Source organism: Miniopterus schreibersii (assembly GCF_964146895.1).
Source record: "Miniopterus schreibersii genome assembly, chromosome: 3".
Classification (NCBI taxonomy): Eukaryota; Metazoa; Chordata; class Mammalia; order Chiroptera; family Miniopteridae; genus Miniopterus; species Miniopterus schreibersii.
In genome coordinates, this window is record NC_138103.1 from 43,673,596 (window position 1) to 43,697,245 (window position 23,650).

The 23,650-nt window shown below is 41.6% G+C and overlaps 1 protein-coding gene across 2 annotated transcripts in view; it reads right to left on the bottom strand.

Annotated features, from left to right (window-relative positions):
* The window catches only part of CAMK4 (calcium/calmodulin dependent protein kinase IV), a 137,263-nt gene extending 113,924 nt beyond the window's left edge, over positions 1-23,339 (bottom strand). The window contains exons 1-2 of one of the 2 annotated variants that reach the window (XM_081131141.1): positions 23,087-23,339; positions 22,178-22,424 (exon numbers count right to left, since the gene is read on the bottom strand). In XM_081131141.1, coding sequence (XP_080987267.1) covers positions 22,178-22,338 — 161 coding nt within the window. In that variant the 5' untranslated portion in view covers positions 22,339-22,424; positions 23,087-23,339. Of the gene's footprint in view, positions 1-22,177; positions 22,630-23,086 lie in introns of those variants that run through there. The other variant, XM_081131140.1, reaches the window with a different exon arrangement.
* Positions 23,340-23,650: the final 311 nt, after the last annotated feature.

Consider the following 23,650-nt stretch of genomic DNA (forward strand, 5'->3'; position numbering starts at 1 on the left):
ACATCTTACATAAACATCACCTCTGCCACACTTTAAAAATCTATATTTTGGTATTAATGTCAGTTCATGTTATCACAGAGCAGGAAGGAGTCAAATGAGGTTAAAAGGTCTGTTTCCTGCATTTTATCAAGGGTGTCAACCCAGCTCTAAGCAAGAAGTCTGAGCAGGGACCTGGGGTCATCTGACAGCCCACACTGCAATGGCCACACTGCAGCAACCTCGGCCAGTCTCCTGGAGGGTCTGCCCACAATGACCTCCCTGTGGGCCTGACATGCCTCCCACTCTAACCCCATTTCCCGTCAGCTTCTCTCTTTGTACTGAACTCACAGAATGAGTTAATATGAAGCAGCAACAAAGCTAGGTATACCCAAGGAGGCAGAACTAAGGCCCTTGCCCTCAACTTCCAAAACAGACCTTGACCACACCTGAGAACAAAATTTGAGTCACGGTCACCTCCATGTGCAGCAGTAATCTAGAGGAAGATTATTTATTCTGAGCTTTTATTTTTCATAAGCCAGATGCAATGTTCAGATCTTAAATGATGATAGTTTTACCAGAGTGCTATATCTGAGTACCATAAGGCTTCTGAAATGCTTTCTAACTGAAAAGAAAAAGATTTATATATAACATAACAAGCAATTTTTTATTTAAATAACTGAAATTTATTTGGAAGTTATTTAAATTATGAATTGATCTGTCATTATGCAGCTAAATGGAGCTGATAATGACAAAAGCCTTGTCTGAGATGAAGAAATATCAGTGCGCATATATAAATATCAAATCAGAAAATTAAAATGGAAATTTCTGGCACACTTATTTTGAAAAATAAAAAAAATCTACTCAATAACTCAGTCGCTAAATCTTGTTAATCTACTATAAAATGGAATAAATAAAATGAAGGTTATGGAATTTTAGTTAAGCATTTTAGCACATGTGCCAAGTTCATTTCTGTTTCTTTTTCTTTTTAATATCATGCTTCACTCTTGTCAACATTAAAGCTGTTGGCTATTTTGACATGCACTGTGTCCCTCTTTTCTGCTTCTTTTTTATGAAAAGTAAATAACAGAATGTAAACCAGTATTGGAGTTCACCAGGTGACAGGACTGAGAAAACCAAATGCTGACCATCTGCTGGGGCAGAGCAGCCCGACCCCGTCCGGAACTGAGACTCTCTCCTCCAGGCTCCAGGGCAAGGGGGCGGCCAGCACCTGCTGTCGGTTTGAGAGGTCTGCTTAGAAGAGCAGCCGCAGCACATGGCTCCGGGCTACACCACATGCAGCTGCCAAAACCCAAAGGTGCTTTTCCAGAAAGATGAAAGGCAGGGATGGTGGGGAGGAGAGGCACACTGAGGCATTACCTATGCGGAAACGAGTACCCATCTCCACATCTGGGACTAAGACATTACCAGTGTGAGTGTGAATGTGAATGTGGGTGTGCATGGGCCTGTCTTATTCTAAACTAGTTATTTAATCAGCAGAGGCCAAATGCCCTAAAAGAAATCAATCTCTTTAGACAAGAAATCAGGCTTGACAAAAATAAAAAGCTAATACATAAGTAAATGCAATTTGCAGTCTGAGCCCTATATCTCTTTATGTATAATCCATGCAGAGCTCACACCAGTACAAGTAGCACCACTTGCTATTGCTAAGTAACTGACAGACTGACAATGCTCCATCAATATCTGTCATTACGTTAGCGACAAATTTCTTATCCAGTCCTTATTTTGAAAATCAGTAGAATCAGAAAATAAAAATATGTAGTGAATCACACAAAAATTTAGCCAAAGTTTTTCTAATAAGTTCTTTTGGTTATAATTATCACATTATAATTAACTTACTATTGCAACATTATTATTACTGCATTAGTTCCTAATTGCTAAGAATGCCATTATAATTTTTTTAAATGTTTTTATTGATTTTAGAGAGAGAATAAGGAAGGGGGATAGAGAGATAGACACATCAATGAGAGAGAGACATCAATTGGCTGCCTTCTGCGTGCACACACACACACACCCGCCCCGACTGGGGATTGAGCCTGCAACCTGAGCATGTGCCCTGACCGCAAATCGAACCAGGGACCTCTTTTTTCATGGGTCAAAGCTCAACCACTGACCCACATCAGCCAGGTGCCATTATAAATTTTTTAAATTAAGTATTATGTATAAGTCCTAATTGAGACCTACAAGTAAGGCTTATAGGATTCTGTTATACTAACTCCTCCAGTAACGACCAGTTCCCCAGAAGTGTGTTTTCAATTTAAAGCTAGGAGGTACAGAAAAAATATATAAGAAAACGTCGGTCTTGAATGTATCATGGAGGCCCAAATAAAAAAGCAGTCTTATTTGTGTTCTTCCACCACACTTCTCCATTCTAAACAAAAACATATAAGGAGGCATTCACTCTTTCTTGGCTTACATACTATTCATATGTCATACTGTTTACAGCATGAGTCCTATATCTCTACGTACAGATTGCACTTCAGCAGCCAACGATCAGAGACTCCACATAAATCAACTGAAGAAGCTGAGACAGATGACTTTGACAAGGTTTAAAATACATCTCCAAAAGGATCCATTCTTGGAAAGTATATGACTACAGACTTGGGGAGTAATTCCCAGAGCTGCCGTAAATACGCTGGTGCTTTGGCATTCCATAATTATAACTATGACTTGGCATCGCATAGCTCTGCCCTAGCCCAGATGCTTCTGTTACGCTAGCACGACTCAAGAAGTAATGTAAGCATAAAGAAAAAGACAATGTACAAAACTGATGAGTTTGGACTCGTAATTACTCCTTGCCCTCTCCCTTCAAATCTATCTGAGTTCATTAGCAGCAAGGGGACATCGACACTGAAGACCTGGGAAGGAACAAGTTGGGGAATCCCAAACTCAGTACCACAAAGTCACATACTTAACACCACACAATGCAAACTGGAAAAGTACAAGCTTCTTCAACGTACCTAAGTACCAGAAACCTTCATGAGGGAATATATATTTGAATTTCCCTTCCATCACAGCTATATATCATATTCTTACTTATTTACATTTGTTATTACAAACATTTAAAGGGAGGAAAAGACTAGGCAGAAAGAAGAAAAATAAAGAGTGAGGGGAAAGATTTAATGAAAATCATAGACATCAGAAAAATCACAGAAAGAATAAAGTCCTTTCAAATTGAATTTGCATAGTTGTATTTTTTATTTTAAAAAGAAGCTAAATGAAGCTAAGGCTGTAATTAACTCAGTCCTGCCTTCCTTCCAGCTTTGTGATGTAGCGGGCATGGCAAACACACTGAATGTGCCTTGTTAGGTAGTTTTCTTCTGATATAGTCTTGGTGTATATTTTCAAGATCCAGCTGGACACCCATGCAGACAAAACCTCTGCTTGAGTAAAAAACCCTGGAGAAGAATTAAAACTAGACACCTGTTCCTCAGGAATGGAGTGGCTTGGTCAATGAAAATAAACTGGATGTCATTCTTCTTTTTCTTAATATATCTTTATTGATTTTAGAGAGAGGAAGAGGGAGAGAGAGAGTTGACACATCAATGATGAGAGAGTCGTCATTGATTGGCTGCCTCCTGCACGCCCCCGACTGGGGATCGAGCCTGCAAACCCAGGAATGTGCCCTGACCCAGAATCGAACCATGACCTTCTGGATCCCAGGTCGATGCTCAACCACTGAGCCAACCCTGGCCAGGCCTGGATGTCATTCTTTTGGTCAAAAGCCTTGGTGCAGAATACAATAGATCATTGAAGAATAAAATAGAATTCGGTTACTCATAACACAAGAGTCTTTTCACCTTATGAAAGTGCAGCTAACAGGAATGGGAAATATAAAATGCAGCTACCCACATTATATTTCTTAAAGACACAAAGATGCCCTCCACTGACTGAACCTTGGGGTGTGAGCATTCTTCTAGAAATACAGTTGGCACATAATGAGCCCATAGACATTGATAATGGATGGCAAAATATAATGTGTTATCAGTTAGCCTCAGTCTCCAATTTGGGTCCTCTAATACTATTTTAAGGCCATTATCAGAAACAAATTTTATTTTCAACAAAAAGTCTGTGGAGAAAACCTTCCCTCTCTAAGGAAGTAGATCGTGTCTTCGATCAGGTAGGACCAGGCAAAGGACTCTTCCCCTTGACGTAGTCCTATTGTTCCTCTGGAATGTGAACACTCCGAACTGCTCTGGTCAAGTCCGAAATATCAAATCTGTATGCATGGCAATGTGTGTTCATAATTCCACTCCATGTGTTCATAATTCCACTCCATTACATTTGAGATATTTTCTCGGGAACTTAGTAAATTCAACATGGAATTCACTTCAGAAGGAGCAATGTAATAATTTTAAGAGTATAGTTTTTGGAGTTAGACAGATAACCAGGCAGACCTGGGTCTTGTCTCTTACTACCTGCGTGACATAGACAGGTTATTGCTGACCCCAGGCCTCTGCTTCCTCAGGTTAATAATGTCTGCCTAGCAGTTATTATGAGAGTTGAAGACAACAAAGATAATATGCCAACCTCACAGTATACACCTGTTAAAGGTTAGCTGCCATTACATTACGTGACTTTCTATACTCAATGAAAAGAACACATTACATATGATTTTATATGAATCATATAAAGCACATTAAAATCAATCAACAATAAATATATTTTTAAATTTATAAAACAACCTTTTTTTTAAAAAAACAAACAAACATATCTTTATTGATTTCAGAGAGAGGAAGGGAGAGGGAGAGAGAGAGATAGAAACATCAATGATGAGAGAGTCAATGACTGGCTGCCTCCTGCACGCCCCCTACTGGGGATTGAACCCGTAACCCGGGCATGTGCCCTGACCGGGAATCCAACCTCAATCTCCTGAATTCTAGGTCAATGCTCAACCGCTGAGGGCCACGCCTGGTCAGGCTAAAACATTAACCTTAATAAAATAATTGTTTGGGGAGATAAATAGGTAGAAACAATTACATATATATATTTACGAATACAAAAAAGAACTGAGCATGTGAAGTGGTCATTTCTGGATGATGGGATAAAATGTAATTTTTACTGTCTTCCTTTTGTTTATCTATCATTTCCAAAATTTCTACCTTTTCAGTTTTCAGGCTATTGTCTCAAGCACAGCAGGTGATTTCAGGTTCATCACTGTCTTTGGGAGGAAGAAACCTTTTAAGTTTTACAACTTCCTTTAAGTTTTATACCAATTCCTTGACCAAGGGCAGCTTTAAAGCCTCTTTTTCTTTTGTACAATGAAGAAAGGAACAAGAAACTAACATGCCCACTTTCCATGCCTACACACACAAATGGCTTTTAAACTCTGAGGTTGAATTCAATCAAGCTAACTATTTTAAAACAATGATCTCTTCAGATTCAACTAGTACCTTTGTAATTAAATCACATTTAAACTTTGATTTGTTTTCCAAAAATATTTTTACTTGTTCACAACATCCATGCAGACAGATCAGGGTGGCCCCTGTAGAGGAAGCAGCTCAGAGGATTTGGCAGGGATCCAAGACACAGTTCATATGCTCAGGACATTCAGGTGACAATCAAACCTGCCTTTCATGCTCATCTCTCTTCCAAGAAGATGGGTCTACCCACAACATGATTTGATTACCGGACAAAGTTGTCTGCCAGGACTTTAAGCCACATCTAGACTCTAGGCCACACGACATGACTGATAAATTATAGGAGAGCAAATCTCATCTTTGTTTGACCTAATAATATGTCATCACAATAAAAAGGGATTTAGCAGAGTTATGAGAAAATATTTTCTCTCCTAAGAGCCAGGCACAGCATACACCAAGCACCACTGAGAGTACAGCAATGTGCTCGATGTTGTAAAAGGATAGTAAAACAAAACTAAGACGAACTCATTTTCAGGACCTTAATCTGTCCAATTCTTTTGTTCTATTCATTTTCTATGGACTTAAATAATCTCTTAAGTGGAACAAAGTTATAGCCTGTCACATTAAAGAGCAAAAGTGATAAGATGGGGTTTATAATGTAGAGGACATGGAACCTGCTCCATCTTACTGGCTTCCCACAGTGATAAAATCTCCAAAGGGCAGCAAACATTTTAAAGCTATTAAAACTTAATGTCTGCCAAGGGTAAGTGATGGCTCTGAGAGGATATAAAGATCATTAACCCAAGACTTAATAACTATTCATTTATCTATGAATATTTCTCAGTCAATATTATTGAATTTCCACTTTGTGAAGACACAAAGTATGATCCCAAAGGGAAACAGAAAAATGTTCTTGATCAAATAAGCTTGAGAAATGGTTAAAAGCCACAATCTACTGGAGCACATTACATTAAAGAATGGAATGTCTTAGAGCAAAGTTTAATGTAACATTTCTCGACTTTATTTAACCACAGAACCCTCCTTTGGTTTTACACTTAATATCCATGATGGTGGGTTGTATGTGTCCACTTAGCTAGACTATAGTAGCCCATTATTCAATTAAACACTAGTCTTGATTTGTTGTGAATGTATTTTGTAGATCTTGTTAACATCTACAATTGTATAATATTAAGTATAGGAAATTAATCCTCAGTAATGTGGGTGGGTTTCATCCAGTCAGTTGAAAGGCTTTAAGAGCAAAACAGGTTTCCCTGAGGAAGAAGAAATTCAGCCTCAAGGCTAGAGAATCAGCTCCTGTCCAAAAGTTTTCAGGCTGCTTTCCTGCCCCACGGATTTCAGGCTGACCAGACTCCAAACCATATAAGTCAATTCTTTGGAATAAATAAATAGGTTTTATTGATTGATTGATATAAATAAATGTGTGTGTGTGTATTTACTGGTTCTGTTTCTCTGGTAGAACTGACTGACAAAACATCCCAAGAAACTAACATTTCATATAACTTTCTTTAGGGAACACAATAGATTCCCATCTTCTACAGCAGTAAAAATCTGATCTTCTGCAGCATAACTATAATCAGATACCAGGAGCTATAGGCCAGAACCCCACTTAATTTAGGGATATAATAAATATTAATTGCTGTTCAACATCATTCCTACCAGCACTCAACCCACACCCACACACAGGTTGGAATTCCTAAGTCCTAAAAAGTAGACCCTGACTGGCATAAACAAAACATTGCACTCTCTCTTTGTCTCCATTACTCGTTCAGGTATAGTGGTAATATGGAAATCCTGGTCTAAGTAAGTTAGTGCACAGACATGCCTCTGACCACACTGATTGGCTCTGCTTTATGAAATGATAAAAGGAAAGTGAAGATCCCTCTTGGATGATGACGGTTGGTTGCCAACATCAGGACTCAAACTGCTGCATACTTGCAACCATGAAGGAAGTTGGCATGAGGACAAAGCCAAAGGGCTTTGAGGGCAAACTGAAAGAAATGCAGAGAAATACATGGGTAGTCGAAGTCAAACCACATGTAAAACCTGAACAACCTCTGCACTTCAGTTAGATCCATTCCATTGTTTCTTCTGATGCAATATATATTTGTGGAATTGCACTTGCACGTAATAGCATCCTAACTGATAAAATGGAACATAGAAAAGGTAAAAACTAGGAACATAAGAATACAGAAAGCCCTGCTTGTGAACAGGTGGACTGGGTAAGGCAGCAGCAGAAGGGAAAAAAGACGTTTGCTAAATGATTAGGTCAGTCCAAGTTTCATGCTATTCAACAGTCCTGAGCATATGTAAGAAAATGAGTGTGTGGAAGAACCTCAAAAATCAGGGCCCTTTAAACATCTTTGAAAATATGATGAAACTATAATCACTTCCCTAAAGAAAATTCTTACACACATAAAATTTAGCGTTCAGTTTCAGGAGCTTCCTGTATTTCTAAAACACAGGCACAAAAGTATACAGATCGAAGTTAGGAATCCCTGCTTTATGTGATTATTTAATTTTCCAGTGAAGAATGCATTATCCTGAGTAAAAAACTAATAAATCTAGGACAAAACATAAACTTTAACACAAACAAAATCTCAAAGCTACAAAATGATTAATATTTTCTCATTTTAACACCCTTCTTTATAAGCAAAGCAAACTGTAAAAATTGTACAGAAAGACCTACCTACAGCAGTTATTTTAACTACCCCAACTGTTCTTTTGTCTGCAGATATGGAAAACCTAAGGTTATATCACACACTCTTTTTAGAATGCAAAATATGAAGAACAGTAGTCAAATATTTACAAATATTAAGATCTCTTTTCTTGAGTCACCTCATGCTCATGTGGAGTCATGCAGCAAGGATATGTCTCAGTGCAGTGTGTTAGCTACTCATTAACCTGAGAAACACGAGCCTTATTCTTGAGAATCTGCCATTTGAGATATGAAACTGACTAAAGAAACACTGAACAGGTTAATAAATTCAGTAAGACCAAGTAGAGTCTTGGTAGACTTGCCCTCAACTGATCATAAGCACCCCAGGTTTTTCGAGGCTGGAAACTGCATTTGGAAAAAGCAAGTGAAAATATGGCCAGCAACCCAGAAGAATATGGGTTCTCAGTCCTGAGAGAGGTGCCCAAGTGATGGTGTGAGTTGTGCCAGAATGCAGATCCGAATCCTGATGGAAACATATGATACTCAAGATGGGCCAAGTTTTATTTTTTAATATATCAGCGTCCAGTTGGCAACAAAAAATCTTGTGCCAGCTGCTGAGGAAATAATGTGCCTGGAGCTGGCAGGCACTGCCACTTGGGGAGCCAACAGGTACGGATGCACAGTGGATACCGAGGTGCTAGAGCCTAGAAGGCATAGGAGCGGGAGGGGACTGTGACCACACAGCTGTCCCAGCCGAGGGTGCAGCAGGGCGGCACAGTGCTAGGAAGCCTTCTTGTAGTTAATTCATTAGAGTCAGCTCCAGCCATTTTGGATGAAGCAAATGTAGGGGCAGTGCTCCCCATGAAGTGGGTCTCTGGACTACCTTCCCCAACATCAGGTGGTAGAACCATGGTGGGCATCTGGGAAATGAGAAGCACATCACTGTCTTTAAACTCTGCTGGCCACGTTAGCATAGATTAACTCAGGTTAGCTTCTGAAACACAGCAGGCAGATTCCAAAGTTATGACTGAAATCAGGCAGATAGCAAAGTGGAAAAGAAGAGGAAATGGATGTCTTAGCTTGGACTGCCATCACAAAATATCATAGACTGGGTGGCTTAAACAATGAAAATTTATTTTCTCACAGTTCTGGAAAATGGAAGCTCACCATCAGGGGTCAGCGTGGTTGGGTTCTGGTGAGAGCTCTCTTCCTGGCTTGCAGACATCTACCTCACTGCTGCTTTCTCACGAGACAGAGAACAAACCTTTTGTTGTTTCTTCTTGTAAGGTCATGGATTCGGTCACAAGGCCCCCTTTCATGACCTCATCCAGCCCTAATTCGCCCCCAAAGGCCCATCTTGAAATACCATCACACTAGGGGCAGGGGTAGGACTTCAAAATAAGATTTTGGGGGGACAAACATTTAGGCCATAACAAGGGGAGATATAAGGAAAATGGGAAAGATCTTGGTTCTAGTGGGACAAGAAGAACAGGGGGAGCTCAGGCAGGGACAGAGAGACACTTGAGGGTTGAGGTACAACAGGCCTCAGAAAACAAGCAGACCTGGGTGCAGAATGGCCTTCCTTCTGCCCTTCAGTCTGTCTCTGTCCCTCTTCTTCCTACACACAGTTTTTCTTTCACCATACTTCCCTGAAATTTGTTGTCAAAAGAGAGATGGGGACATACAAATATTCCAGAATAATTATTTTGACAGTGCATAAAAAGTAAAAACATAAAGTTAATGACTCTTCTTGGATGTTAAGAAGTGATTTATTTATTTTATTTATTTATTTTGATCAAAGAATTAGACATCTCAATGGATGGTTTTTAAATAGCATCCCTGAATAAAGATAAATACAGAGCAGACCATCTATGTTCTCATCTCCTTCATGATCGTCTCCTGAGTTCTCCCCTCCTGTGGTGAACAAGGAATGTCTTACAGGACTATGTTACAGGACACTGCTAATCAACTGCATAGTCACAAACAGGTCACAAGTCCAGCTTTTAAAAAAGAATGATCATTTTCAAAAACAAAACTAGAAGACTGGGGAAAGCTAGGAAACATCCCTTCTTGCTAAATCCTGTCCTAGATATGCCAGCATTTGTATGGTCCACAAAAGGAAGTAAAAATTGAGCAAATATGACAATGAGTACATGTTTCTAAAAAGAGGTAAGGCATTTAAAAATAAGAATAAAATTTATTTTTTATAAAACAATAAAAATTATTTCAAGGATATTTCCATAACTTTGCAAAACCTTTGGAGCTTAGAGTCCCACTTACTCTAAAAGCTGCTCTGTCACCTGAACACATAGTAAAAAACTAAGGTGATCATCCAGAAAATTCAAATGGAGGAAAACACAGGTGCACAAGATGCTTGTGGCTAGAAGGGACCTTAAAGGTAAGTGATTTAGCCCGGCCGGGCATGGCTCAGCGGTTGAGCGTCGACCCAGGATCCAGGCAATCGGGGTTCGATTCCCAGTCAGGGGCGTGCAGGAGGCAGCCGATCAATGACTCTCTCATCATTGATGTTTCTCCCTCTCCTTTCCTCTCTCTGAAATCAATAAAGATATATATTTTTAAAAGTAAGTGATTTAATCACAGAAGATCATACTATTCCCAATCATTCAGAGATGGGAGCTCTTTAAGAGAGAGTAGACTGATGCAAGAGCCCCATGGGCTCCAAAGGACTTTCAATTGCAGCAGCCCTGCTGGTACAACCGACTCACTTACGCAACAAATGTTTACAGAGTGCTCACTGCATAGCAGGCATTGCTCTAGGTGCTGAAAACAGAGCACTGAACAAGGGGACAGAGGCTTGGCCCCTAACAGCTTTGATTCCAAAGAGAGGACCACAGGCATTGAATAAATAATTTCACAGTGAGCTGGTTTAGCACAGGGCTGTGGAGGGAAAACACCCTGAAGAAAGAGATTTAAGTCCTCTTCATTGTCCCGCAGCCGTTCACCTAACATTTATTCATTCACTTGCTAATACACAAACATTTATTAAGCACTTTTGGGGGGCAGGCAGTAGGCTGAAGAATAGACTCAGCAGTAGGGACTAAAGATGGTTGAGACATGAGGTTCCTCTGCCCGAGGAGCAGATGCCCTGGTGGTAAAAACCACAAAGCATTTACCTGTAAGACAATAAACATGAAATGGTATGAGAGCAGGGAGGTGGGTATAAAATGACTGTGGGATTTAGGACAAAGACATTTCAGACCAAGAGAGTTTCATGCACAACACCATAGAGTATAAGGATCCGTGAGGGGTCCTTGAGGCCAAAGCAGGTAGAGTGGAAAGAGAACAAGCGCTGGAGTCTGACAAACTAGGACATGAATCCCAGCTCCGCTCCCCTCCCCTGCAGTTTGAGCTTGGACAAGCTGCTTGGCCATTCTGACCCTCAAGTTTCTCCCCTGAAAAATGGTGCTGGTGATGGTCACCTTGTTATAGTATTGAAATTATTTTCAATACACATGCAGCAGTAAAACCACTACACCAAGCTCCTAGTGAACACTACATGCTAGTAATTAGAAATGGTGGGGAGTGGGCCTGGCAGCCAAGTTGGGGTCAGACTGCTAAAAGGGCCATGTCAACTGGACCTAGTATTCCCCTTATCAATAACCAATTTGAAATCATTACCGCCCCCTTCCCCCCACCTTATACCCTCTATGGGGCATATTAAGCATCTGTGCCAGCTATGGAGCTAAGTGTTTTTACAAACATAAGTGATCTCATCTCATGGTCATGGCAACCTTGGGGAGGACATGCTACAATGATCTTCATTTTATAAATGAGGCTCAGTGAAGCTCAGTGTTATGCCCAAAGGGATACAGTTATCAAGTAGCAATTTTACCCTACCACCTTGCTCAGTTCTTGTCTTAGCCCCTGCCTTACTAATCAGTCTTCCTTCACCCACACCGACTCAACTCTACGGAATGGTGTACTTGCTGCCCCAGCCTTGAAACCATTCTGAGTAGCTAAAGGCCTTGCCCACCTCTCCCCTTGAGCTGGGGCGTCCTGAAGATCACCACTCTCCATTACTGCCAGCTCAAGCAGGCACTGGTGCTCTGCTGCCCCCTCCTGGCCAGGGTCAGAACCTCAACTGCTCCCCAGGGCCTCAGCTCAGTCCTGACATTCTATTTGCTCAATATCTCAAGACATAAAAGAACTGTATTGATTTGCTATGGATTATCCTGACAGTTCCCTCAGATTTCCAGTTCACTAATGTGTCATACACACACATGAAAATCTCTGTTTATTATGTTTTTAGTTTGCTTCTAATTATAGGTTACACTCAGGAGAACTTTTCAAGTTTACTTCATTAAACATTAGCTTACGTGTTCATGTTGAGGGAGAAAGGAGAAGAAAACACAGGGTCCTGTAGGAGCCACTAAAAATGCTTCCACTTACACAAGAAATCTTCAGAGGCCTACCATGACTGAGCAATCTGGGCCATGCTAATTTATTGAATCATGTATTTTGAACTTAGTCACATTTAATAATAGTTTTGTCCTAACATGGAGCTTTTAAATATATATATAAGGTACCCCTGAATGAACAGGCAGCAGTGCATTTACATCCTGCAATGATTAAACTTGGAACTGACAAGTTGTCACAACTAAAGAATAATCCTCTACACCTGTTAGAGTCCCAAATGGATGGTTGTCACGTCCTAAATTAAAGTAGCCACTAACTACCTGTCCCTTCAAGACAGTACAAGTAAGTCAGGCCACAATAAAAAGTGTAATGGAAGGTAAAAGGCAACCAAAGTTCCCTATTAAATGGTCCACAAAGACTTAAAGCAGGGAGAAATCATTCAAATACTGCATTGTAGGTAACAATAAACGTGTGAACTTAATTACAGGTTTTCCATTCACTACTCCTCTTCTTCTAGTTTGTATATTAGTCAAGTTCTGTCTATAATTATGACAAATAAAAAAAAGTGCACATTCAATATGGAATGCTACTGCAGACAGAGAGACACCCGTTAATAACGTGCCATGTCCATTACCTTTGTAGCAGACCATTCCAATCAAAGGGTGAGCCAGGTCTAGCCTTTTTTAATTTTTTTAAAAATTAAAAAATTAATTTTTTTAACCAGGTCTAGCCTGGTTAATTTTGCACCATATCACCCTGAAGCACGACTTGAGAAGCAATTAAGTGATGACAATGCATTTGTTAACAAGGTGAAGCTCAACATCCTGGTGCCAATGCCCACAGCTCTTCAAGCACTGCCCACCAAACACTTCAGGCAAAAGCAGTCTCCTGCCACCTAAAACAGCAGGTGGCAAAATTCACCATGAAGTAAATTAGATATGTTAAAATTGAGGTTCTTGCAAAATAATATGAAATTTGAGTTCAACAACAAAGAAATAAATTTATTTAACCCTCTGCTTAATGAGCAAGCTGTATTCCTTTTCTCTTTTTCTGTTTTTGTTTTGTGACTTTTTTGGTTACAATGACAGTAAGTTCTTATCAAAATCTTTCATCAGGTAGTCTTAAAATGCATAACAAGTGCACATATGTGCCCACATCCCCTTTCTGCACAAAGACACACCTTGCAATATGATTTCTTTTTTGTTTGCATTCTGATCTTTATATCTGCATTTAAATAGTTTTCATAAAGTAAAATGTTATTTAAATAAAAGCAAAGAAGCTTATTCAGGATCCACTTATAACTACCATTCTTTGATGTGATAATCATCCAACAAGATGTTTTGAGCACATGCTCCTTCCGTTATATATACTTATGTACCTATTAAATGCCATACATGTGCTACTGAACCAGTGTGCTTTTTTAAACATCCAAAAACAAAAATTAAAAGCAAAAATTAGGAAAAAATGATTCTCTAATACTTTCTTATAGCATTCCACTATATAACACAAGCTCTGGATGTGGACATGCCATTTTTGGAGAGCTCTGCTTTAGTCAAAATATAAGTGACCCATCTAGTTTAGCAGTGAGGTCTATTCAAAATAAAAAAGAGTAATGCTATTTTTTTTTCAAGAGATTCCTTAATTTAAACAGAGTCCCAATTTAAGTAGTATAACTAGTCCATCTGAGATATATGCATGGCATATAGAAGGATTACTCAATGTGCAGATAATACATTAATAAATAGAAAAATGGATTAAACTTTACTAGAGACATCTTTTACCAATAGTTTATTCAGGATATTATTTTGTAATTAATTAACACTTCAAATATAACAGAAGAACAATCAGCTTGAAACCTACTTAATTATTATATACAAAATAAATCACCCTCCAATGAGGGTGTGAACGCTGATCGTGGTATGGAAATTTAACTTAAACACACTTCTTATAAAGCTTCTTCATTTTCAAAACCATGAATGATGAATGGAGCTAGCTAACATGCTGCACAGGTAAGAACTGTAACTGTTACAGTTTCAATAGACTTAAAAAAAGGATGAGTAGGCAGGCATTTAAAGGTTGTGCCCACCTTAAAAACTAATATCTGGTTGACATTTTCAAAGTGTAATAGAGATGCAAGGCGGTTCCTTGAATAAATGAAGTCTTGATATCATTTTAACCTGAAAGTCTCATGTAACTGGAGAGGAGTAGAATTTTACCTTGATAGTTCTTGGTCAGGGTTTGGCAAACCGTGGCTAAGGGCTGCTTATCTTTGTATAGTCTGCAACCTAAGGATAGTTTTTACAGTTTTAAATGCTTTTTAAAATAAAAAGAATAAGTAGAAAAGGTGAAAATATAGTATTTTGTGATGTAAAAATTATATGAAATTCAAATTTCACTGTTATAAATAAAGCTTTACTGGAACACAACCGTGTGCATTTGTTTCTGTGTTGTCTATGGCTGTTTTCACAGAGAGCATATGGCCCACAAAGCCTAAAATATTAACTGTCTGTCACTTCACGGGCTCTTTACCAGGTCTAGGTAGCTGACGTCAGTGCCCTCAATCCCAAACTTCCCCTTTCTTTGGGAGGTGTTTCTTTCTTTCTCTTTTTAACAAACACGATAAATTCTCTCGTACCCACCCCCCTGATTTATAGGTAAGTGGCAAGTTCTGAGTGCCACAACTTAAGCCCAAGATGCAGCTGCTTTTATATAATCACCTTTTGATCTCATAATTGTCACTTTCTTGTGCTTTCAGTTGATACACACACAGTCTTTTTTTTTTTTTTTACATGCTATCTTTGGTTTGACATCAACTTACTCTCCCAACCTTATCTACCATGACAATGTTCATGTTTTATTGTTTGCAAAATAAAATATATAGCCTGCATTCTTCTGCCAATTTTTGCCTTTTCTTAGAATGTACTTTCCATCTGGTATGCCTTTCACTAAAGCTCTACTTGTTAAAATTCTGCCAAATTTCAAGGCCCACCCCTCCATAAAGACACCTCAACCCTCCCAGTCAGAATTATCACTGTGTCATAAAGTGGTTCTACTATCTCTATCTCTTATTAATTTTATTTCTTTATCTCATATTAAAATTACTGTTGACGCATAGAGTGTACATTCAGCGGCCAAATAGTGTTATATAAATCATATCGTTTCATACTCTAGCCCCTCACCCCACCACACACACACACTACCAACATATATTTCCTTGTTCATAGTAATTCAAAAGGTCAAACCAATAACAGGACTTTTAGGTGGCACAAAGGCATAGAATTTAATAACAAGGAATCAAAATATGAGAACTTCATTCCCTTTTCAATTATTTTTCAATGGTTCTGATTACATTAAGAAGCAAACTTGGATTTGAGCTACTGAGCTTTTTACCCTGCTAACTTTAATGATCCTCCCTTTTTAACAAAGAGAGAACAATCCTCAGGCTTGGAGCCTTTTGCAGGCAAATATTTCTAGCTATAATTTAATAAAAATGTTTTGTTTTTATTGCAATTTATTTTTACAATTTGCTTCTAGTTATAACATGAATACTGATTTTCAACTTAATAAAAATAAGTATTCTTGATAAGTAAATTTAGGTTAACAGAAATGAGGTGATTTAAACAATAATAGTAAGCAAATTATAGCACAGGTAGTATGTGCATATGACAGATCTTAATGGTATTACATAAAAATGGGAGAAACATTTGGTCATAGCAGATACTCAATAAAGTCAAGTAATTTTAATCCATCACCCTCCCTGTTGTTAACCATCTACGTAACTAAAAGAAAATCATGTCAAAGCCTAGCTTCAAGCTTCTGAGACGGTGGTTTTCAACAGGAAAGGGGGGGTGGGGGGAGACATTTGACAATGTCTGGAGACATTTCTGGATGTCACACTTGGGGGTGAAGGAGGATCTAGTGGGTAGAGGCCAGAGATATTGCTACACATCCTAAGTGCACAGGACAGCCCCACAACACAGAATTATCTGGCCCCAAATGTCTATAGTGCCAAGGTTGAGAAACCAAGCTCTAAGAGAAAAGAGAAAGCTCTGCATGGACTACTTGTTGCCCAGCACTGCTCCAGTCCTTATTTGACCTTTGCCACCGGTAAGATTACTGAGGAAAATCCCGCACCCAAGCCTTTCACTATGTGACATCCCCACTCGACCACTGCCCTCCATTAGGATTAGAATTTTTTTAAAAGAATCTGCATTGAGGAGTCCATGTCCTTTATGTGCTAATACTATGTTATCAATATTTAAATCTAACTTCCTAATTAAACCACTGTACTTATGAAGTTTTCAGATGCCCCTGCATTATCAAATAAGGGAAAACAATTAGGGTAAAAATTAATATAATTCGAGTAAAACTTTGAGTCTGCTATTGATTTCATGTAAAGTTATTCCTCAGCCTGAAGTATATGGTTCATTGACTCAATTAAATATATTTTACATAATAAACCTGACCTTGATATTTTAAGAATTCGTTTTTTTTTTAATCAGATATGTTAGCTTCCCCAAAAGGTAGTCTAAAGAGAACTACTTTTTAATCTAGTCCCTCCCCCCACCTATTCCCCCCCAAAATTCATTAACATAAAAAACAACTAGTAGTTGAAACAGTTTACTTGGCTATCACTCAGTACTTTATTCTCAAACATATTGCAAGCACATAATCCACACATATGTATCTGAGGGTAAACTGTTTACAAGAAAGTTCTTTGAAGCTATTTTGTGGTTAGTGCTTCTTTCTCTTTCTCTCTTTTTTTTTCCAAGTAGAGTTCTTCAGAACAGTTTCGAAGCAGATGGCACCTGTCTCTTTTTTTTTCCAGATTAGGAGTTATTTTTACCCTTGCAACAGTATTTAAATATGAAAAAAAATAGTGTGTTCTTACAGTCATAATTCTATCATAGTTCTTCACTTGATGCTGAGGCGCTTTACAATGTGCATATTTCCAAATGCAGCAGCTAATATGCATTAACTTTAGTTGTCAGTATAACTGAGAGGCATTCCATGCCTTCAAGTTCAAGCTGATTTAACTCTTAATTCTGACCTGTCTGTGGTAAAATGATAGCGAAGGTGAAACTGAATCCCTTTCTTTTCAGAGACACAAAGCACTCTGCCATCAGAAAGGCCTACAAGCTACAGAGATAGCAGTTAGCGGCACCCCCACTGTGAACAAAGGAAACCAACTGCTGATTGGCATCGGGTCTTGGCACCACAAGTCTTAGGGGGAGAACAAATAAGTCACAGCACTTCCCTTTCCCTGGGGTCCCTAAGACTGAGATCATCACCTCAGGACCAACAGAGGCCACATGTCAAAGAGGCAGGGAGCATGTCCACTGTGCCTGGTCCATTTTGTTACCATTCATCCACTCTCTAAACTCATTTGCTTGCTGAGGACTGAGCGCTGAGCTAAGGGAGGAGCACACAACAGCGAACCAGGCAAATCCACCGACTGCCTTCTGGGAGCTTCCAGTCAGTGTTGCTGCAAAGAGCCTGTGCGGCCCTGGTTTCTATTCTCCCACTTGCAGTCCCACCTTGCTCCTGAGTCAACAGCCTGAGAAAAGAGTTGGGTGCACAGAGAACAAGAGAGGGACCAAATATTTATATTTTTAATTCCCAGTCCAATAAAAGAAAACAGACCACGCCCAAAAGAGCTTAGATACTAAGTGTTGTTTGGGTGGCAGGAGATCCAGAGCCAGTAGTACATGCCCAGGATAGGCTCTGAGGCCCTAATGGACAGTGTGGGGGGAAATCAAGGGCATGAGAAGTGCTGGCTAAGGGAAAGAGGAAAGGGAAAAGAGAGGGTCTGATTCCTCCCCAGCCAGGAGCACTGGTTGGAGCCCTTCGGGTAGAAAGTGCACATTTTTCTGTTTCTTCGCAGGAAGCATTTGCCGGCCATCACTTGGGGCCAGAACTCTGCGTTACCAAGTGGAATACACCACTGCTCAGACTTCTGAATTCCTCTCCTATACAGTAAAGGTGTCCGGCCCACCCTCCTGGCCCCTCAGCCATTCCAGAGTACAGTGCACCCAGCAAATCTTGGGGATACACCAGAGATTTTCAAAAATATTTAAAAAAAGAAACCCAATAACTTGGAGGCAAAGCTAGGAGAACTTTTCTCTATAGAGCTGTGCAAATGGAGACCAGTCAATGTTACCAACTGGTCTGCAGGGCAGTTTTCAAAAGGACTCTGCTTCAGACTTTAATCTGCCTACACTGATTTAGAGCCTAAAACAGCACTTTTCAAAAGGAGTCACAAACCATTAATGGGATGTGAAATCACACGGATTCAGCTGATTTTTTTAATGGAACAGAATGAACAGCATAAAACAGGAAATACTAGAGTACATTTTTGATAATAAGACTAAACATTATTTTATGAAACTAGTTTCCATTTATACACACCTATGTCTCACTATCTAAATCTATTTGGTTCCTAAGCAATCACACATATAACAAGAGATTCTATACGATTATGCTTCAAGTGGGTTGCCATATAAATGTATTTTTTTTAATTGCAGATCAGGTTGTGGAGGAGGTAGGGATTGAAAGTCACTAGCCTAAAGAAACTACAATTAAGTGGAATGAAAATTTTTTTAAAAATTTGATTCCAAAATAATTTAACACTCTTCTTCTTTTCCCTAATTACCTTTTATTTGGTTTCCCTGAATGTGTATGTGTGTGTGTGTGTGTGTGTGTGTGTGTGTGTGTGAATACATCTAGTTTTATCACAAACATTTTTAAATTTCGAACAACAGACAGGATCAAAGGTAGGAAGTAACTGAAAACAAGACAAGACATGGGTTTGGGTTCCCAGGGCCAAATCTCCACCACAGATCAGGGCAGGCCGAATCCTGCCCTCCTTGTGCCAAACCACTGGACAGAGTCTGGACCAGACGCAGACTCCCTTCTCCCTTGACAGAGCCATTAAAATGCCAATTTCTCAAATCACTGGGCAAAGGACCAACCGCTCTCTAAGATATGGAGCCCTGAATGGGATCATGGCCAACTCATATTTTTAAATACAATTGAATTTGTTGGTGTACCATGACTTTTGTAAACTTTTTGACAAACTGTATAAATGAAGCAACATTTTCAAGTGTAAGTTTTGAAAAATTGAATCAGTTGCCCTGATACTCATAAATAATCCTCCTCACCCCCACCCCTCACCTTCATCCTGAAAGAAAGAGTTATCACATCTGCTCTGCTCTAAATGGCTACATGTAGACCATTGCTGCCATCACCACCCAAGGGCTTCCTGAAATTTCCAAACACATCTTCAGGGTGCGTTGCCCTAATGGTTACATGTCCAATCTTCTTGAATTCAGGAGATCCCTGAACTTACAACAGGTATTTATAATAGAAGAAGGCCTACTCACAAATTCACTTAATCTAGTGGGGATTATCTGTACCCTGGAACTAACAGCACTGGCACTACACAACATCTGGGGCATTGTTCTCTCAGCATCTTAATGATGACTGTGCTATTAATGAATTAAATGTTTCTGCCTTCCAGTCAGGCAGATTTGGCCCAAGACAGAGTCAAGAGAGTAAAGACTTGAAACCAGTTGTTTCAACTTTATCACTAGTGCAGGAAGGAAGAGGGCTTCTGTCACTCAGTCAGTACCTACGATTATCACTGTGTTGCACTCTCTGGCTTCATAGATTCTTAGTAATTGTACCTGTAACACAAGTTGCTTTATGTGTAGGTTTATTTTTTTAAAATAACTTTGATTATGAAGTGATAATATTTATCAAAGTCTCAACCAAATGGAGTAAGCATGCATCTCGCCAACACTGCCATCTACAGAGAACTTACCTAATGCACATGAGTACCGAAAAACAGCAAAAGTAAGAATTTTTCATTTTTCTCAAAATGTTTCAATTCTGTGATTGTCAAGGTATCCAAACAACTAGGTAGCTAAGCGCACGAGTCTTAGCAATATATAACTGATTTAATCTGTCCTCCAAAATGTAGTGCAAAATATAACACCCATCTTTTTTGGAAAAAAATCAGAATTCCTTAGGTTTTCCCTATGAACTCTACCATTCCATATATATGTACAACTGGTAGTTTACTTTCTTTGTAACCACTTTCCCATTCCTCAAATTAAGTAATGTTTTTATGTTTCCTGATGGCGAAGCTTATTCATAAAAATTAGCATGTGCTGATGATAAGTCAGAGCCAATTAAAGGCATACTGGGTAAAGGTTACTCAGAAAGCAGTTAGATCTGGTGGTGGGACAGTCCCTGCAGCACCATCATCCACTTCCTCTACTAGGTGGCAGTTTCTAAAATGCCAAGTAGACAATTTTAGGATTACCTCTTTAATCAGAAGTTTACACTGCTCCACTTGCAGCTCAACATAAAATTATGATAGGTTTAAGCCTAAGAAGGAGGCATTTCGTTTTCAACTGACTAGTGAATGCACACAGCAGCAGATCTTCAGAGGAACACTGAAAAATGTCACATCAGGGTGCTTATAAATACATTATCCAACGCTTGAATATTTGGAACATTTTTAAACAGTAACAAACTACTAAATTTGCATTCAGTTCTGCCTTTCTTATACACCTCCACCTCATGAGTCATTAATAGTAGTGACAAGTTGGGGGGAAAGGGTGATCCTTACACCTTTCCACTAAGTACTGACATCCAGAATGCTGTGGTCTCCGGTGGCATAAAAAAAGAAATAGGCTGTTAGCTAAACTCTTTACAGCAAAAAGAGAATGAGAAATGAAACTGCAAAGAAGCAGTAAGGACAGACGCTTCCACTGCCAACAGTTGAAACTGCTCCTTCAGATTCCCTGTCATAAAGGGCCTGGGTCTAAAGCGAGGGTTGACAAGAACTCTCCTCAGTTAGGGATAACAGGAAGGAAAGAAGGCGAAGGGAAGGAAGGGCAATGGGTGAGAATATGAGGACCTAGGGCATCATCCACATGGCAGAACTCCTACCTGTTTGGATCTTCAGAGGAGGGAGGAGGGACATTCCTGCGAGCCCAGGGAGGTGGCTTTTTCATACATAATTTAAATAAATCACTCCAGGACCCGGCCCTGGGAAGCGCAGCAGAACTCTGCTAATTGCCACTCACTGCCTAGACCCCAAGTGCCGCTCGTCTCTAAAGCGACGCTGGTCCATTCTTCTGCCGTCAACTCTTTTAAAGGACTCATGCCCCCTCTTCGTTCGGAACAGACTTTGCAGGGAAGCTAGTGTTGGAGTTTAATTTCTAGTGCCGCCTGCTTTGGAAAGCTCCCTGAGGGGAAGGGGGGGACGAGTCTAAGTTAATAATTCCGTCATGATTTGGAGGAGCACCCACCGCTCCCACCCCCACCCCCCAAAAATAACTAGACAAACAGGACCCCCTGGCAAGCTATAATCCCGAGCAAAGACACCCACTGGGAAAGCCGGGCCCACGTGCGGTGGGAGCTGCTACCCGAGGCAAGAGGCAGCCGGCGAGGGGGAGGCAGGGGGGCGGGGAGCCGGGCTGCTGCTCGCGGCTGCACCGGCCTGAGCGCCCTGGGGGAGACCCGACTCCCACCCGCACGGCGCTTAGTTTTCTCCCAGACACTGGGCAGGGAGGCATCGAAGGGCAGGGAGGCCGGGTTCCACGTCCCCGCGAAAGGGGACAGCCCCGTGCGCGCGGCGGGCTTCCCCCGCAGCCGGAGCCCGCGCGCAGGGCGCGGGGCGCGGGGCGCAGGGCGCGGGGCTCCACCAGGTCCGGGGCGCCCACCGCGCGCCCCAGCCCGCCGCCCCCAGTCTTACCGTCCCAGCTCCGACTCCACCTCGAAGAAATCGCTCAGGGCATCCCTGTTGGAGCCGTCGATCCAGTAATCCGGGACGAGGCTGCCGGCCCCCGGGGCCACGCTGGCGGTGACCGAACTGCAGGACGAGGCCGAGCACGAGGGCGCCGTGACTTTGAGCATCTTCGCCGCGGGACTCCGGAAGCCGCCACCGCCGCCGCCGCCGCCGCCGCCGCCGGAGCCAGAAGCCCCGCCGCCCTCGCCGGCGCCTGGAACGCGGAGCGGGAGGTGGTGTCCTTCAGCCGCGCGCACGCCCACCGCCGCGCGTCCCCCCGCGCCCTCGCCGCTCCGGCGGCGGCTGCCTCTCCGCACGCTCGGGGGGAGGGAGGCAGGGAAGGCGGAGAGGCGGCGAGGAGCTCGGGAGGGTGTGGAGGGGGAACCCGAGTCGTGGCTCCAGGAGAGCGCAGAGGCGGATGCGCCGCCGGGGGAGAGGTTCCCTCCCCCTTTGCGCCTTCCCTCCCCTCTCCCCCCGCCCGCCGCCGAGCCTTTCCAGCCCCCTCCCTCTTTCCCTTCTCCCTCTGGCGGCCGCCGAGGCGCTGGCTAGGGCGGCTCCGGATGCGGGAGCCCGGGGGAGCGCGAGGACCGGAGCAGCATCCCACGCGCCCTCCTGCGGGAGCGGGAGCCTGGGAGGGACCGCGCGCTGGGACGCTGGCTGCGGGAGCGGCGGCCCCCGCGCGCTCTGGGAGCACTTGGATCTGGAGGCTCTGCAGGGTGGTGAGAAGGGGACCTGGCTGTCGGCGCCACTCGCCCCTCCTGGAGCGTGTCTCGGGGGCCAGCCCCTCCCACCCCCACCCCAGCTCACCAGCCGTCCCTAGTTCGTCCCTCCATCAAAGCTGATACCGTGGCCTGTGTCCACGCTGCCCTGACTCACCTTTGAGGGAAGTCTTTTGTTGGAATGGATTCTGCGGTGCTGCTGCTGGCGCTGCCTCCTTTGGCACTGTCGAAGCTCTTGAAAAGGCAGGTATTTGCTGTCTTCACTTGCAGGCTCTGAAGACTAGCAACAGAAGTGACCCAGAGAATTACAGGTCTGGAAGGGCCCCGTGGAAGCCAACTGGTCCAGCCCTCTGCCTTAAGGCGAGGCCTGTCATCATTCGTGTCAGGGGAGGTTGCTACGTTTCAAAGCTCTGCTCTCCTCCCGAGAGATCCGTCCCATCACACACATTCTGATGTCTGTCCATCAACCACCAGGCTGTTATTCTCAGTATTGGTTAAATATATATCATTTATATTTCTATCCTGGAACATTCTCCTTTCAGATTTCAGCAGAGATGAACAGCAGTTAGTTATTATATTTTGCAATAAGTCTTTCTTTACATATAAAAACAGTTATTACATCACATCTCATTTCTGACTCAGATAACTCCAGGCCCTTTTTTTAAGCTTTCTTCACAGGTATTACTTTTAGCCTTTTTTTTTTTTTCCTGACTTTCCTCCA